This window comes from Choloepus didactylus, chromosome 4 (genome assembly GCF_015220235.1).
Source record: "Choloepus didactylus isolate mChoDid1 chromosome 4, mChoDid1.pri, whole genome shotgun sequence".
NCBI lineage: Eukaryota > Metazoa > Chordata > Mammalia > Pilosa > Megalonychidae > Choloepus > Choloepus didactylus.
The window spans coordinates 49,828,126-49,847,031 of NC_051310.1; the positions used below are offsets into that span (position 1 = coordinate 49,828,126).

At 36.4% G+C, this 18,906-nt stretch overlaps 1 protein-coding gene across 1 annotated transcript in view; it reads right to left on the minus strand.

Moving 5' to 3' along the window:
* Positions 1-1,354: 1,354 nt before the first annotated feature.
* The window catches only part of SNAPC1 (small nuclear RNA activating complex polypeptide 1), a 41,832-nt gene continuing 24,280 nt past the window's right edge, over positions 1,355-18,906 (minus strand). The window contains exons 9-10 of the mRNA XM_037835301.1: positions 4,637-4,732; positions 1,355-1,888 (exon numbers count right to left, since the gene is read on the minus strand). Of these exons, the coding sequence (XP_037691229.1) occupies positions 1,854-1,888; positions 4,637-4,732 (131 nt within the window). The 3' untranslated portion in view covers positions 1,355-1,853. The remainder of the gene's footprint in view (positions 1,889-4,636; positions 4,733-18,906) is intronic.

Sequence of the window (18,906 nt, forward strand, 5' to 3'; positions counted from 1 at the left end):
AATGGCAGAGCCAGATCAAATAAAAACCCAAACCTGGGCATACAAAGGCATTCTGCAACAGACACAACCCAAGGCCACCTTGCATTGGCATTCCTGACTAGTTTTCTAATAAAATTCTTCTATTGTTTAAGTCATTTTGAAGTAGGGTTTTACTATTTACAGTCAAAAGCATCCCTCCAGATTTCCATAGCTACTGGCTTATGTAGAAAAACACTGAAATTATAGGCCAGAGCCTTGAGTCTGTAAGCCAGATGCACCACTTACTAATTTCATGAACTTATGCAAGTTATTCATCATTCTGGGGTACACCTTCTTTATTATACAAATGAAATGGTACCATGTATTTTATAAGTACAGTTGTGAAAAAGTAGAGGGCAACTACTCTGGTAGCTACACAGTATTTGTAAATTTTACTGATCAGACAAGTTCAAGCAAATAACCTGGTACACAAGTAGCCAAAAATGCATCCATTTCCTTGCATGCTCCAACCATTTTAGAATATTTAAATCCCGAAAGCTCTACTTAGCATCCATATTATGAAAATTACCCCATCTATTACCAGAAACATCTGAAGTCAGTCAAAGAAAACAATTGCTTTTAATATCTAATGTGATAACATGGATTCTAATCGATGAAAGTTTTATTCAGGTTAGCATTTGTATTTTGATTTAGATATAATGCACTTTCATTCACAGGACATTTGCAGATTTGGATTTAATTTCCAGCTCACATTTTAAATTCCTCAGTAATACAGTGCTATAAAACAACATGAAGTATTAATCAACTGTATGATAGATTCAGCCAACCACATGTTATGGAGATGATCTGCTATATAGCAGCAATTCAAACAACAGGGCTCAAGCAATCTCTACTTAAATATCTAGAATGAGAAATTAACAGAGAAGCACATTCATAAAGTAATAAAATTTTTTTCTGAATAGCAACTATTCTTTTACATAGACACATTTTTGGAATTTACATTAACACTCAAAGGATTAGAATTAATCTGTATTTAAATATTGTACTTAAACAATGTATTGACTAATTATAAGCAGTGTATATATGCACACTTACATATATACAAATATATGTATACATAATCTGTGTATGTTTGCATTTGTGTGTATATGTATACATGTATACATGTATGCACACATATATACAAAATAGGTATTATATCTAACATATCTGTTAAACCAAAGGGAGCTTTAAAACAAGTACTAAAGAGTATTCAGTTGATTGCATAAGTAAAAACTGAGTTGAGAACTTGCTATTGTCAATCACATAAATTACTGATCATCTAAGTTTCATAAATAAACAAAATAAGACAAATATGGCAAAAATTTTATTGCACTTAACTGTCCAAAATACAAAATAGTAAATGTACATCATAAATAAATCCACTACCAGACTGTAGATACAAAATAATTCACGATTTACATACAATAAGCATTAATATTTCAAGTAAACAACTTTAAATAAAACAGAATTGTTAATATTGCCAAAACTGTACTAGGATAGTATAATATCACCAAAAGTTATAGGAAATAGTAAATCTGCAAGTAACAGGGCTATTTTGATTACATTCTAAATTCAATTTTAATCTCCATTTACATAGATTTCATAAAAGAAAATATAAAAAAGTTACATTTCAAAGTAAATTCTTACTCCAATTTTTTTTTTTTTACTTTTATTCTAGAACTGTGTTAAAGTATTACTATTTCAAAGGAATCACCTACAGTTTCCCAGAACAATTTTTTCGACATTTGTAGCCTTCCTCTTCAGTACACAAAACATGCATCTTTTCTTCATCAGAAAGCTCAAAATTAAAAACTTGACACCAGGCTCTTTGTTCAGTGTTTTCTTTTCCTCTTAGGGGCAGTGAACCCTAAAGACATAAAATTTTGAAGTCTGTTAGGTCTAAAAAAGTAACTCTTAATTGATAATATACATTTAAACTACAGAGAAATTTAATTGGTATAAAACAATAAGAATGCCCTCACAGCAAAGGTCAAACAAGAAATCTTAAACCTGACATATACTTGAATTCGTCCTTCAAAATGAAATTGCAGTTTAAAACTTACTGTGTGGATCTCATCCTAAATCCTACTTAATAATAAGCCACTATGAAGTTGTTTCATATGGGTATGCCCTCCTGATAAACAGCATAGGGCCAGTGTGCCAAAGGCCAGTGCTGAGAGATAAAGTGACTAAGGTTTCAATTTCATTTCAATTAAAACTAAAAATGTAAATCCAAAACAGAAGTACCACACATCTTCTGACTACTACAGCAGTGGACATAACCAACACTCAAGGGTCCACAGAGAAACAGCTGTAAACCTATTAAAGTTACTTAACATTAAAAGCAAATAAAATAAGAAACAAAAACATAAAAAATATGAAGAAAAGAAATAAACCCCAACAATGGAAAACAAAAAGAAATGATAGGGAAAGGAAAAAAATGAGAAAAAGAAAACAGACTCCTAGAAAAGAATAAAAGAGTGCAGCAGGCCAAGAACAAGCTCCAGACTAAAGCAGGTCAGAGGTCTGGGAGAGGCTTCTTGAAAAAGTTGAAACTGATAGAATACCTAATGTGTCTGAATGTACTGAGAGGAGATTTATACAACTGAGGAACAGTTTCTATGTAATGAAAAGTACATAGAAAAAAATAAATGAATAAGGAAAAAAAGTTATTAACTCTCTAGGGAAAACAATAAGTATGCAGAGAAAGAATAGTAGTATATTATATAGTCCCACTGTCACAAATGTTTTATAAATTACTGAATACTGATCTAACTAAAATAATAATTATATTGAAGCGTTGAGGGATAGGAAATATTTGGGAGTGGGAGGTGAAGAACATATTTAAAAGAACTAAATCTTCACCTTCCTTAGAGGGAATAATTGTAAAATAATCCATTGAACTGAAATATGAAGTAGCAGCAATATAAATATGCTATTTAGAGGTATGGAGGTAAATTTCAAAATAATAAATAAAGAGTTAAAAGTGATTGTATCTGGAGAATAAGAAATGGAAGTTGGAGTCAGGAAATTGAGGTTTCGTGTAATGAGCATAATATGTCCAATTATTTGAATTAATTTATGTGTCTATATAATTATGATATAAATGAAATCCAAACTTCTTAAAATTACAAGATGACAGATTTTGGAGTGTGACTTGCCTGGCAACCATAAAGGTGTATGCACATGTTTTATTGTACTTTTTAAAATAAAAGCCTTTAATTGTCTGAAAGGACATTATTGGGACATATGGAAAAATTAGAATACAGACTTAAAGCTTTACATCAATGTTAAAGTTCTTAAACTTGATAACTTTATTTAGGTGGTTATAGAAACAAATATCCTTGTTCTTAAGAAATGTACATGTATTATGTGTTCAAGGACCACATGTATACAACCTCCTCACAAATGCTTAGAAAAATGGCAGATAGACAGACAGACAGACTGACTGACTGACTGACGGATGGATGAATGGATGGATACATAGAATGATAGAGCAAATGTCACAAAATGTTAAAACTGGTGGATCTGGGTATCTGGGGGAGGGTATATTTTGGAGTTCTCTGTATGGGTTTTGTATTATTTTTGCAACTGTCCTGTAAGCTTGAAATTATTTCAAAATAAAAAGTTTAAGGAAGAAAAGGCCCTTAATCAAGACTGGAACAATGCTACAGTTTGCAACACGACAAGACTATAAAGAACTGTTTTATGCTGATATAAGCAAACAACAGAGCATTCAGATTCCTGAAGAACAAATATTCCCTTTTAGTTGTCTACCCTTTGTCTCAACTCCTATGCTTCTATAGTACTGTTTCTTCATAATGTACTGAATTGTTTTGCTCCCACACTAAATTGTAAGGTACTTGGACAACAGACTGATTTGATTCATTTAACAAATTATGCTCAGATCTAAGATCACTGTGATTAGCACAAACCAAGTTCTTAAATTCTTGTAGTTTATCTTTATATCCCTGTACCTAACCTAGCCATGAGCCTGATACACAGGAGGCAATTAACAAATGCTTGTTGAACAAATAATAAAAAACCAAAATGAAAAAAAAGTCATAAGGCATGATTCTTAATATATGTTATGTTATCATTGATAGATTACCAATCAAACCTAGCCTGCTAAATATAACTTATTCTTTGCAATACTGTAATTATAATTAGAGATACCACAATTATTAAAACCCTGACACTAAAAGGTTTAGCTACTTAAATTCATGTTGTACAATATGCCACTATTAGTTAGAAACATCATTTCACAGGTGAAAATTTTACATAAGTATTTGAAATAAGTATTTTTATAATAAATGTCTTCTTTTTAAAGTTATATTCAGAAATTTTGTATTTTGTTAACCTCGCCATTTGTTAGGAATACATTGCAGGCATCCCTATGAATATAGATATTCACTTACTGATAGTAATACTTTCCTTATCCTTCATCTCTCATTTCTACCCAATCTTAATGGTAAAATTAATAGCAAAATTTTCCAGTGTGCCAAAGATACAAGCATCACAACAACACTGCTAACTGTTACGCTCTTCAAGAGATCTAAACCTTGATGTCTACGAGCATGTTTCCTTTAGTAGTTTGACAAAACTTCATCTGTACCTGATACACTAAAACTTTCATCCTCCTCATCTTCTGTAATCACAGGCATACTGAGACATAAAGATTTGTCTTCCTTATTTATGCTCTGCATGTCACCTGGAAATATTAAGGAAAATGATTTACTATGAAAATGAAAAATATTAATCTTTGAGACAAATTTTTACACAAATAAAAATGTCACTACTATTACAACATAAATATTAGATGTTTAAAATAAAAGCTGAAACTGTAATAGTAAACAGAAAAATGAATTTTAGAATAGATATCTTTTTTAAGTATTAATATATTTGTATCTATGCTTTGAAAATTCTGGTCTCTCAAGTTTTCCACTAAAGTAAACAAAAGAAAAGGTAAGAAACAAAATTAGCCAAACACAGTTACCTTATTTGAAACTGACCCCACAAAGCAGGGGTTATATCTGCAGACATCAGGGAGCAACAATATATGTTACTTCAAATTTATCAAATTAATTCATCACAATTGTAATTTTAAAATTAATAGCCTTGTTTTTGAATGCAGACACATTTTCCATTGTCACCAGGTATGCTCTACAATATACTGTACATTTCTCTGGTAATAATTTGCCATTGACTTTCCATTTTCAAAAACATAGGAGTTTTTTACATCAATCTTCGCTAGCCTGAATAAAGATACTAATCAAACTTACCAAATACTATTGCAACATCAGGTCTTACTGACCACAGGATGTCCATGTCCCAACAATAACCCCCCACATAGTCATGATTTACCTCTTATGCTGCTATACTCCTCCACAACACCTTTACCACCTGACATGTTACATTAACTTGCTTCCATATAGTTTGTCTCGTCCCACTAGAATGTAAGCCACCAAGGGTAGATTTTGGTTTGTTAACTTGATGTACACCCAGCACTCAGAAATGTGCCTGGCAGATAGTAGGACTTCAATAAATATTTATTAAATGACTAAATATGGTTTCGACTATTTCATAAAGCAAATGTGTTAACAAGTAACTGTCAGCACAGAAGGAAACAAATTAAATGAAAGTAAGTTAAAGTTTGCTCTGAATTTGGGTATGATGGACCCTTAATGGGGTGCAGAGTTTATGGAATGAATAGTGTGTCCAAGATGGAGCTGAGTAAACTGTAGCAATAGGCTTTCATTTTAAACACAATCCAAATTTAATAAAATAAAATTTAAAAGGATTTTATCTCCATTTATGAGTCCTAAGTAATGATTTTTTAATAGCTCTTTAAGATAACATAATCTTTGAGGAAATCTCTTTCCATATATATGTCTTTTTTAGATGCTGTATTTATAAAATTTTTTTAGTTCACAAAATTATAATCAGTACCATCTAACCAAAATTACTAATATTGTTCTTCAAAATCTTTTCACCATCTCCATCCATATCAATTAGTAATAATTTTTAAAGATCCATATTTGCTATCTATAACAGACTATATCCAACACTGTCAAAGGAAGGACTTCTGGGCTAAAAACTGACATTTGAGAAACAAAGCTACTTCTAGCCACATGACGACTACACTTTAGAGATCTCCTTCCAAATTAAATGAATATATTTAAAAGAATAAAAAAAGTGTTCGCTAAAAGCTCTTAAAAACAAATACAATGCTTTACCCATCTAGAATGCAGTCAGGAACCAAAAAATGGACACACAAAACTTGAATATGTTTATCTCAAAATGCAAACATTAAAAAAAAGCTCTTCAAATTTAATCACAGGTGTGTTCCTCAAGACTTTATCCAGAAACTAATTATATTTATTGAACATAAAACTGAAATGAATGTCCAGCCAATTTTCTGAGACCAGTATGGTTTAGAAGCAGTAAAAAGGCAAATTTTGCTACAAGCCTGTTAACTGATAACAGAAAGAAAATAGGAACAAACAGCAAATGCGACAGAAAAACTATTTTAAAAAAATAAGACATGAGAGAACCTAAGATGGCAGCTAGGTGAGACAGGGCAAAAAAAACACCTCTGTGAAAAATACCAGATAAAAACCAGAAAGTGACCCAGAGCACCACTTCCAGCGTACCACCAGCCAGACAAGGACTGCTAAATCCACGGGAAACACGTATTTGGTGAAACCAGGAGCCTGCATTCTGAAATGAGTGAGTAAGCTGGCTCAAAGTCCCATGGCCGAGCTGTGATGTGGGGAAACAGTGGGCTGGCATTTGGAGATGGACTAGTTCTTTAAAAAAAAAAGCCCAGGAGCGGCTGCAGATACGATGGGGAGAGCTGCACAGTGAAGCACGGCGGGAACAGTCTGGGCTAACGCCTCAGTCTGGCATGGAGGATACCCTTTCCCACACCCGCTGCTAATTCTCTTGAGACCAGGGGAGCAGAGGGGAGCCAAAAGGAGAAAAAAACCCGCATTCCTTGCAGCCATCTCCCCAGAGGGCAAGGCACGCTCCTGCCCGGGGCCGGACCCACAGCCCAGAGCCACGCCAAGAAACCCAGTGTGATGGGGAGTCTTTCCCGCAGCACTGCACACATGCCACAGCATCAGCCATGGACAGTGCCTTTAATACACCCACAGCTAATCGTCCTGGAGCTGGGAGGGCAGAGCTGTGCGAAAAGGGGGAAGTTAACGCGTCCCATTCAACCATTTTTGAAGCAGGCAGGGAAAACCCCTGCACGGCCCGGCAACCCAGGGCTTCCTTGGAGGCCGGTGCACACTTGTGACGTGGCACAGCCTTCCCTCAGCAGAGGTCCTGGAAGAGCACAGCTGGGAAGGGGGACCTGCCCGGAAACCCCAGGGACCCTACACGAATACCAAGGACTTGTGGGTCAGCGGCAGAGACAATCAGTGGAAAGACTGAAATGAAGGCTTAGACTCCTGCAACAGCCTTAAATCTCCAGGAACACCTGGGAGGTTTGATTATTAAAGCTGCCCTGTCTCCCTAACCACCCAGACACACTCCCCACTTCAGGGAGGACAGCACCAAAAACACACCCAAACTTGGTGCACCAACTGGACCCCACAAGAATCGGACCCCCACACACCACAAAGACAAAGTTGGGGAGAACTGACTTGAGGGGAATAGGTGACTCACGGATGCCATCAGCTGGTTAGTTAGAGAAAGTGTATGCCACCAAGCTGCAGTTCTGACAAATTAGTAATCACGTAAAGCAAATGTCAAGAGGCCAAAACAACAGAAAATCTTAAAGCATATGATAAAACCAGACTATATGGAGAACCCAAACCCAACACCCAAATCAAAAGATCAGAAGACACACAGTATTTGGCACAATTAATCAAATAACTACAGAAAGGCAACAAAAGCATGGCACAGGATATAAAGAACAAGAAGAAAAGCATGGCACAGGATATAAAGGACATAAAGAAGACCCTAGAAGAGCACAAAGAAGAAATTGCAAGAGTAAATAAAAAAATAGGAGATCTTATGGAAATAAAAGAAACTGTAGGCCAAATTAGAAAGACTCTGGATACTTATAATACAAGATTAGAGGAAGCTGAACAACAACTCAGCCTCCTCGAGGACCACAGAACAGAAAATGAAAGAACCAAAGAAAGAATGGGGAAAAAAAATAAAAAAAAATCGAAATGGATCTCAGGGATATGATAGATAAAATAAAACGTCCAAATTTAAGACTCATTGGTGTCCCAGAAGGGGAAGAGAAGGGTAAATGTCTAGAAAGAGTATTCAAAGAAATTGTTGGGGCTTCCCCACCCTTCTACACAATATAAATACACAAAGCATAAATGCCCAGCGAACTCCAAATAGAATAAATACAAATAAACCCACTCCAAGACATATTCTGATCAGACTGTCAAATACTGAAGCAAAGGAGCAAGTTCTGAAAGCAGCAAGAGAAAAGCAATTCACCACATTCAAAGGAAACAACAGAAGACTAAGTAGTGGCTACTCAGCGGCCACCATGGAGGTGAGAAGGCAGTGGCATGACATATTTAAAATTCTGAGAGAGAAAATTTTCCAACCAAGAATACTTTATCCAGCAAAACTCTCCTTCAAATTTGAGGGAGAGCTTAAATTTTTCACAGACAAACAAAAGCTGAGAGATTTTGCTAATAAAAGACCTGCCCTACTTCAGATACTAAAGGGAGCCCTACCAATAGAGAAACAAAGAAAGGAGAGAGAGATATAGAAAATTTTAACAGACATATATAGAACATTACATCCCAGGTCGCTGGGACACACATTCTTCTCTAGTGATCACAGATCTTTCTCCAGAATGGACCATATGCTGGGACATAAAACAAGCCTCAATAAATTAAAAAAAAAAAATGAATTTGTTCAAAGCACATTCTCTGACCACAATGGAATACAAATAGAAGTCAATAACCATCAGAGACTTGGAGAAATCACAAACACCTGGAGGGTAAAAATGAGGGGGAGATGAAAACATTCCTGGATAATCAAAAGCTGAGGGACTTCACCACCAGTAGATCAGTCCTATAAGAAAAGCTAAAGGGAGTTGAGCAGGCTGAAAGGAAGGGACACTAAACAATTGACTGAAACGACATGAAGAAATAAAGATTACCAGTAAAGATCACATGGTAAATATAAATACCAATACTACGGTATTTTTGATTTGTAACTCCACTATTTACTTCCTACAGGATCTGAAATACATAAACTATAATGATTAATCAGTGGTTTTGGACTCAATGTAAAATATGTAATTTTTGACAAGACCTACATAAAGGTGGGGGAAGGAGGGAGTAAAGGAACATAGCTTATGTGTCATACTGAAGTTAAGTTGGTATCAAAGAAAAACAAGATTGTTATAGATTAAAGATGTTAAATGTAAGCCCCACAGTAAACACAAAGAAAGTATCAGAAAATATGACCCTAGAGATGAAAAGTAGAGTAGGGGTTCCGAAAAGTAGGGGAAGGGGCCATGGGGAGTTAAGAAATGAGTGCAGGGTTTCTGTTTGGGGTGAAGGGACACTTCTGAAATGGATGGTGGGAATGTGATAGCATTGCAACATTCTAAATGTGATTAAGCCCACTAATGGAATGCTAGGGAGGGGGTGGAATGGGAAGATTTAGGCTGTGTATATGTTCCCACAATTGAAGGAAAAAAAAAAAAAAAAAAGAAAGTCTAAATAGATGACAATTAAATGCCAAAGATGATCCTGGATGGGATCTGAGGATGGAGGAGAGGAGGCTGAAAGGGACACAGATGGACATAAGGGAAAAAAAAAAAGGAAATATATAGAATGTAAGCTTTGGATCAATGTTGAATTTCCTGAACTTCTTAGCTGCGCTTAATGGGACTGCGTAAAAGAATGTTCTTGTCCATGGGAAAGGTACATGTGAATTTTAGTGTTTGTTCAAAGATGTGTGCAGCTTGCTCTCATATGTTCAGAGGATAGAGCAATAGATGATGGATGATACACAGGGAGGGAGAGAGGGGGGAAAGAAAGAAATGGTGGTGTGACAGGATGTTAAAGGTGGTGGATCAGGGTATCAGGGGAGGGGGGCAGAGTATGCTGGAGTTCTATGTATGGGGTTTGTACTATTTTTGCAACTGTTCCTGTAAGTTTGAATTTATTTCAAAATAAAATTTCTTAAAAAATAAAAAAAATAAAAAATAAAAAATAAATAAGACATAAGAACTGACAAAGTACTGCAGCATGAAGCCATTTGGTATAAAGATAATCTGCCCCCCACCCCCGAGATAATTCTTGATAATGCCATTATAAGACCCAATAAAATAATATGCTCATGAGATAACTGTGAGTCATAAAGATAAAATTAAATTATGTTCAGGATACATTGTTGCAGAGAAGGAAAGAACATGAAATACATTTTATTTTAGTATTTTTCTAATTATAGAAATGGTAACTGCACATTGCAGAAAACACAGAAGTTAAAGAATGCAATATTTTAGAAAGGCATCAATCGTAATAATTTGTAAAAAAAATAACATTTTGACATTTAAATCATTAACCTCAGTTATCCACAAAACTAATACCCCAGAAGATGTCAGACAGATAGCTCTAATATAGAGGATGCTAATCATCTGGGATGCAATTATCAGTAATAGACCATTGCTCATTCTCTAAACAAATGATTGCTAGAGATGTAGCTAGAATACAATTAGCAATAAACTTTCTTAAGTGCATCTCTAATTTGAGTTCCAGATCTACATTTCCAATTACCTGAGAGGCAGCACAGTGCAGCAGTTAAAGACTCAGGCTTGGATTCTGACAGACTCAAATTCAACTGTCAGCTCTGCCGCTTATTAAATGCTAGGTGATCTTGGACAAGTGAAAAAAAAGTTTGGCACACACTAATTTGTACATAAATAATAGTTGCTATAATCTTCACCATCATATCATCATTATTATCAATGATATCCTTCCAACAACATGCCTATTACATTCCAGAAATGTTGAGGAGGTATAGCTGAAGCTTAAATAATACAAACTTAAGAAATTCAATTTACTGAACACCTTTTTTGAATAGGCTCCATTTTTTGAAAAGATTATAAAATTAAAAAAAAAATCTACTTTAAGGAAATAAACTTGGGATTAAAGACAAAATATGAAGTATAAGCACACTTATTCAGGTGCAGAATAAAAATTACCTCTGCTTCATAGTGTTTACAATATCTTATGAACTACAAAGCTAGTTAGTGGGGAATAGTTAGGCTATGATTAAACATCTGAATTCAGACCACATTTTTTTTTTTTACTTTGTTCTTTCTTACGGGTTAAGTCCTCCTTCATACCATAGGTGCAGTCAATAACAAATTTCAGCTACAGAGCCTGTCATCTTTTATTAAATGTACATTCCACCTGCTATCCTTAAGTTAATTTCACAGTTTATGAAGAAATGTTTTAGATAACTACATTAAGTAATAAAACATGACTAGTGAAGAAACATTTAAGATGAAAGGGAACTTTCAATTTCTTTGCTTCCCTATCTTATGCTTGTTCCTTTGGTCCTCAAACATAAAAAATTTGGTTTTTCAGGTGTGTAAGAAAGCAACTTGATTAGCTTACCCCTTTGCTGTGCTTGTATGAGGTATTGTTGATTATTTACTAAAAAGTGCATGTGCAAATTTCTAAGCCCTAGAATCTTTGATAATTTACAAAAAAATTAAATTAATCTGGAGTAAATTTTTATTAATTTAATCAAACAATCAATCTTTTCCTCACGCCCTCTGGTTTTGTTTTGGTGTGGTTTATGGGCCAGTTTATTGAAATATTAATAACATACAATAAAATTCACCAATTTTAATGTACAGATCTAGGCATTAAAAAATGCATAGTCACATAATCAACACTACAAACAAAATGACAAACAGTTCCATCACCACCCCCCAATTCCCTTGTGCCTCTTTACAGTCAACACTTCCCACCACCACAAGTCCCTAGTAACCACTGATGTTTTCTGTTCCTATAGATTTGTCTTTTCAGAATGTCATATAATTGGAATCAATTAGTGTTCTAGTTTGCTAATGCTGCCAGAATGCAAAACATCAGACATGGATTGGCTTTTACAAAAGGGGTTTATTTGGTTACACAGTTTCAATCTTAAGGCCATAAAGTGTCCAAGGTAACACATCAGCAATCGGGTACTTTCACTGGGGGATGGCCAATGGTGTCCAGAAAACCATTGTTAGCTGGGAAGACACATGGCTGGCATCTGCTCCAAAGTTCTGGTTTCAAAATGGCTCTCCCCCAGGACGTTCCTCTCTAGGCTGCAGTTCCTCAAAAATGTCACTCTTGGTTTCACTTGAGATATTTGCCCTCTCTCAGCTTCTCTGGAGCAAGAGTCTGCCTTCAATGGCTGTCTTCAAACTGTCTCTCATCTGCTGTAGCTTCTCTTCAAAACATCACTCACAGCTGCACTGAGTTCCCTCTGTCCATCAGCTCATTTATATGGCTCCAGTAACTCAACTTAGACCCACCCTGAATAGGAGGAGCAACACCTCCATGGATATTATCCAATCAGAGTCATCACCCACAGCTGGGTGGGGTGCATTCCAAAGAAACACTCAAAGAATTACAATCTAATCAACACTGATAACATCTGCCCACACAAGATTACATCAAAGATAATGGCCTTTGGGGGGGACATAATGCATTCAAACTGGCACAATTAGTATATAGCCTTTTGGTCTGGTTTCTTCTAGTTAACACAGTGTATCTGAGATTTACCCATGTTGTTACATGGATCAATCTTTTACTGCTGAGTAGTATTCCATGCGTGGGTCTACAAGTTTATTTATCCACTCACCAGCTGAAGCATATTTGGTTTCTAGCTTCTGGTGATTATGAATAATGCTGTTATAAACTTTCACATACAAATTTTTGTGTAAACGTAAGTTTTCATTACTAGGTCTTATGGTAAGGGCATATTTAACTTTATCAGAAAGCAACAGTTTTCCAAGAAGTGGCTGTGCTACTCTGGGTTCTTGGGAGAAATACATGAGGATCCTAGCTTTGCATCTTCAACAGATTTTATTATAGCCAGTTTTTTTCTTGTTGCTGTTGTTTTGCATTTTGATTTGGTTTGGTTTTAGCCATTCTGATAGGGTACAGCAGAATATCATTGTGGTTTTAATTTACATTTCTGGAATGACTTAAGATGCTGTGCATCTTTTCATGTGTCTATTTGCCATCCACATATTTTCTTTTACCAATTTCTAAACTGGGTTCTTTGTTTACTTACTAATGAGTTATGAGGGCTCTCAATGTATTCTGGACATAGAGCAAATTTATATTTTGGAAATATTGTTTCCTGGTCTGTGACTTCATTTTCTTAAGTGTCTTCCAAAGACAAGAATTTTGAAGATGTCCAATTTATCAATTTTTTTCTGTTCTCACTTGTGCTTTTTGTCATATATAAGAAATCTTTGAGCAACTCAAGCTCACAAACATTTTCTACCATGCTTTCTTTTACAAGTTTTATAATTTTAGGTGTTATATTTGGATCTATGATCGACTTTGGGTTAATTTTGTATGGCATGTGTCCTAGTTTGCTAATGCTACAGAATGCAAAACACCAGAGATGGATAAGCTTTTATAAAACAGGGGTTTATTTCACTACACAGTTACAGTCTTAAGGCCACAAAACGTCCAAGTTAACACCTCGGCAATTGGGTACCTTCACCGGAGGATGGCCAATGGCGTCCGGAAAACCTCTGCCAGGTAGGAAGGCAGCTGGCGTCTGCTCCAAAGCTCTGGCCTCAAAATGGCTTTCTCCCAGGACGTTCCTTTCCAGCAAGCTTGCTTCTCTTCAAAACATCACTCCCAGCTGCACTCAGTTAGTTCCCTCTCTTTGAGTCAGCTCATTTATATAGCTCCACCGATCAAGGCCCACCCTGAATGGGCGGGGCCACGCCTCCATGGGAACATCTCATCAGCATCATCTCCCACAGCTGGGTGGGGCACATTCCAAGCAAATCCAACCAGCACCAAAAACTTCTGCCCCACAAGACTACAAAGATAATGGCATTTGGGGGTCACAATACATTCAAACCGGCACAGCATGTAAGTTTTGGGTCAGAGTTGTTTGTTTTGTTTTTTTAAAGCAATTTTATTCAGACCTATTCACATACCATACGATCCATCCAAAGTGTAAAATCAATGACTTTTAGTATAATCACAGAGTTGTGCATTCATAACCACAATCAATTTTAGAACATTTTCATTACTCCAAAAAGAAAAGCCCCAAACCTCTTAGCAGTCACCTCTCAACCCCTCTATCCTTTCCCAGCCCTACATAACTACTAATCTAATTGTCACTATAAATTTCCTTATATTTACATTTTATACAAAGGTAATCATATTATACATAGTACTCTGTGTCTGGTTTCTTTCACTTGGCATGTTTTTTTATCTTTATTTATTTTTTATTTTTTGTAAATTAGAGAAGTTGTAGGTGTACAGAAAAGTCACATAAGAACACAATGTTCCCATATACTGCCCCCCCACTGCTGACACTTTGCATTAGTATGGTACCTTTGTTACAACTGATGAAAGAATAGTCAAGTATTTGTTAATCATAGCCCAGTTTTCATTAGGTGTATTTTCCCCCATACCAAGCTATTATTAACACCTTGTAGTAGCATTGTACATTAATTATAATTCATGCAAGATCATTCTTATATTTGTATATTAACCACAGTCCATCACCCACAAGATTCACTGTGTTATACAGCCCCATGTTTTATCTTCTAACTTTCCTTCTAGTAACATACATGACCCAAACTTCCCATTTCAACAACATTCACCAACATAATTCAGCATTGTTAACTGCACTCACAGTAACTTGCTACTATCACCACTATCCATTCCCAAACATTTACAATTAATCTACATGGAAGTAAAGCACCAATTAAGTAACAGCTCCCCTTTCTCTATCCCCATTCTATCCCCTGGTAACCTATATTCTAGAATCTAACTCCATGAGTTTCTTATAATAATGAGTTCATATCAGTAAGATCATAAAATATTTGCAACACAGCATAATGTTCTCAAGGTTCACTCATGTTGCTGCATACATCAGGACTTCATTCCTTCTTATAGCTGAGTAACAGTCCATTGTATGTATATACCACATTTTGTTTATCCATTCATCGGTTGATGAACACTTGGGTTAATTCCATCTTTAGGCAACTGTGAATAATGCTGTTATGAATATTGGTATGCAATGCCTGATAAAGTTTGCTTTCAAATCTTCTGGGTACATGCCTAGCAGCAAGAGTGCCAAATCATATAGCAATTCTATACTTAGCTCCTGAGGAACTGCCATATTATCTTCTACAGTGGCTACACCATTTTACATATCCATCAGCAGTAAAATAAGTGTTCCAATTTCTCCACATCCTCCCCAAAACTTGTAATTTTCTGTTTTTTTAAATAGTGGCCATTGTAGTAGTGTGCCAGTTTGAATGTATTATGTACCCCCAAACGCCATTACCTTTGATGTAATCTTGTGTGGGCAGACCTATCAGTGTTAATTAGACTGTAATTCTTTGAGTGTTTCCATGGAGATGTGCCCCACCCAACTGTAGGTGGTAGCACTGATATTTCCATGGATGCGTGGCTCCACCCATTCAGGGTGGGACTTGATCAGTGGAGCCATATAAATGAGCTGACGGGCAGAGGGAACTCAGTGCAGCTGTGAGTGATGTTTTGAAGAGAAGCTACAGCCAAGAGGGACACTTTGAAGAAAGCACAGGGGCTGCAGATGAGAGACATTTTGAAGATGGCCATTGGAAGCAGACTCTTGCTCTGGAGAAGCTAAGAGGGGACGAATACCCCAAGTGCAACTAAGAGTGACATTTTTGAGGAGCTGAAGCCTAGAGAGGAACATCGTGGGAGAAAGCCATTCTGAAACCAGAACTCGGAGCAGATGCCAGCCACATGCCTTCCCAGCTAATAGAGGTTTTCCGGATACCATTGGCCATTCTCCAGTGAAGGTACCTGACTGTTGATGTATTACCTTAAACACCTTATGGCCTTAAGACTGCAACTGTGGAACCAAATAAACTCCCTTTTACAAAAGCCAATCCATTTCTGCTGTTTTGCATTCTGGCAGCATTAGCAAACTAGAACAAGTAGGTATGAAAAGATATCTCATTGTGGTTTTGATTTGCATTTCCCTAATAGCTAGTGATGTTGAGCATCTTTTCATATGCTTTTTAGCCATTTGTATTTCTTCTTTGGGAAAATGTCTGAATTTTGCCCATTTTTTATTGGGGTGTCTTTTAATAGTTGAGTTTTAGAATTTCTTCATATATTCTGGATATTAAACCCTTATTAGATAACTGGCTTCCAAATATTTTCTCCCATTGAGTAGGTTTCCTTGTCACTTTCTTGACAAAGTCCTTTGAAGAACAAGTTTTCAATTTGGAAGCAGTCCCATTTATCTATTTCTTCATTCACTGCTTGTGCTTTGGGTGTAAAGTCTAAGAAATTGTTGCCTACCACAAAATCTTCAAGATGCTTCCCTACATTTTCTTCCAGGAGTTTTATGGTCCTGGTTCTTGTATTTATCTCTTTGATCCATTTTGAGTTAATTTTTGTATCAGGTATGAGAAAGGAGTCCTCTTTCATTCTTTTGGATATGGATATCCAGTTCTCCCAAAGCCATTTGTTGAATAGACTATTCTGTCTCTGCTGAGTGGACCTGGTTGGCAGTCTCGTCAAATATCAATTGTGCACAGATATGTCCATTTTTCTGAACTCTCAATTCCATTCCATTGGTCAATATATCTATCTTTATGCCAGTACTATGCTGCTTTAACCACTATAGCTTTGTAATAGGCTTTAAAGTCAGGAAGTGTAAGTCCTCCAACTTTGTTCTTCTTTTTCAAGAAGATTTTTGGCTATTTAGGGCCCCCTACCCTTCCAAATAAATATGATAATTGGCTTTTCCATTTCTGAACAGTAGGCTATTAGAATTTTGATTGTGATTGTGTTGAATCTGTAAATCAATTTGGGGAGAACTGATATCTTAATGATATTTAGTCTTCTAACCTGAGAACATGGAATGTCCTTCCATTTATTTAGATCTTCTTTTATTTCTTTTAGCAAAGTTTTATAATTTCCTGTGTGTAAGTCCTTTATATCTGTGCCAATTTGAAACTGTTATGGACCCCAGAAGAGCATGACCTTTTAACCCAGTCTTAGGGTGGAACCCTTTGATTATTTCCATGCATATGTGGCTCACCCAACTGTGGATGATAACTCTAACTGAATTATTCCCATGGAGGTGTGGCCCTGCCCATTCAGGGTGGGTCTTGATTAGTTCACTGGACTATTTAAGAGAGAAGCTAAGAGCCAACACAGACCCAGATACTTGCTGACGCTTGGAGACACTTGGAGATGCAGACAGAAGGACATTTGGAGATACTAAGCTAAGAGATGAAGCCCAGAATTTGCCCTGGAGAAGCTAAGAGAGGATGCTGAGAGAAAAGCACCCTGGGAGAAAGAAGCAAGGACACAGAGTTGCTGAGAGAGAAACCCCCAAAGACATTTCAGAGAAAGCCACTTTGAAACACAACTGTACTGCTTTGGATGTGTTATGGCCCCCAAAATGCCATGTTCTTTAATGCAATCTCATGAAGGCAGACATATTAGTGTTGATTAGGTTGGAACCTATTGATTGAGTGTTCCCATGGAGATGTGACTCAATCAACTGTAGGCAAGACCTTTGATTAGATAATTTCCATGGAGGTGTTACCCCACCCATTCTGGGTGGGTCTTAATTAAATCACTGGAGTCCTATAAAAGAGTTCACTGATAGAAGGCGCTCAGAACAGCTAAGAGAGACATTTTGGAGAGAAAAGATCTGTTGGTGAAGCTAAGAGAGGAACCCACATGCTTAGATGCACAGGAGCTGAAGAAGCTAAGAGAGGACAAAACGCCCCAAGAGCATCATTTTGAAGAATGCACAGGAGTTGAGAGAGCAGCTGAAACACAACCTGGGATGAGCAGATGCCCACCACATGTATTCAACTAACAGAGGTTTTCAAGACACCATTGGTCTTCCTTTGGTGAAGGTATACTTGTGTTGATGACTTAATTTGGACACTCCCATGGCCTTCAGACTATAAATTTGTAACCAAATAAACCCCCTTTATAAAAGCCAATCGATTTCTGGTATTTTGCATAATGGTAGCATTAGCAAACCAGAACAACAACCCAGGAGCAAAAGACCAGCAGACACCAGCCACGTGCCTTCCCAGCTGACAGTGGTGTTCCAGATGCCACTAGCCTTCCTTCAGTGAAGGTATCCTCTTGTTGATGCCCTAGTTTGGATACTTCTATGGCCTTAGAACTGTAAATTTGTAACCCAATAAATCCCCTTTATAAAAGCCAATCCATTTATGGTATTTTGCATAATGGCAGCATTAGCAAATTGGAACAACATCCTTGGTTAAATTTATTCCTACATATTTGAGTCTTTTAGTTGCTATTTTAAATGGAAATTTTTTTTTTAAATTTTCTCCTCAGACTGCTCATTACTAATGTATAGAAACACTATTGATTTTTTCATGTTGATCTTGTATCCCAGCACTCTGCTGAACTTGTTTATTCACTCTAGTAGCTTAGCTGTAGATTTTTCAGGACTTTCTATAAACAGGATCATGTCATCTGCAAATATTGGAAGTTTTACTGTCTTTCCAATTTGGATGTCATTTATTTCTGTTTCTTGCCTAACTGCTCTCTCTATCTAGAATTTCTAGCACAATGTTGAATACAGTGGTAACAGTGGGCATCCTCGTCTTGTTCCAGATCTTAGAGGGTAAGC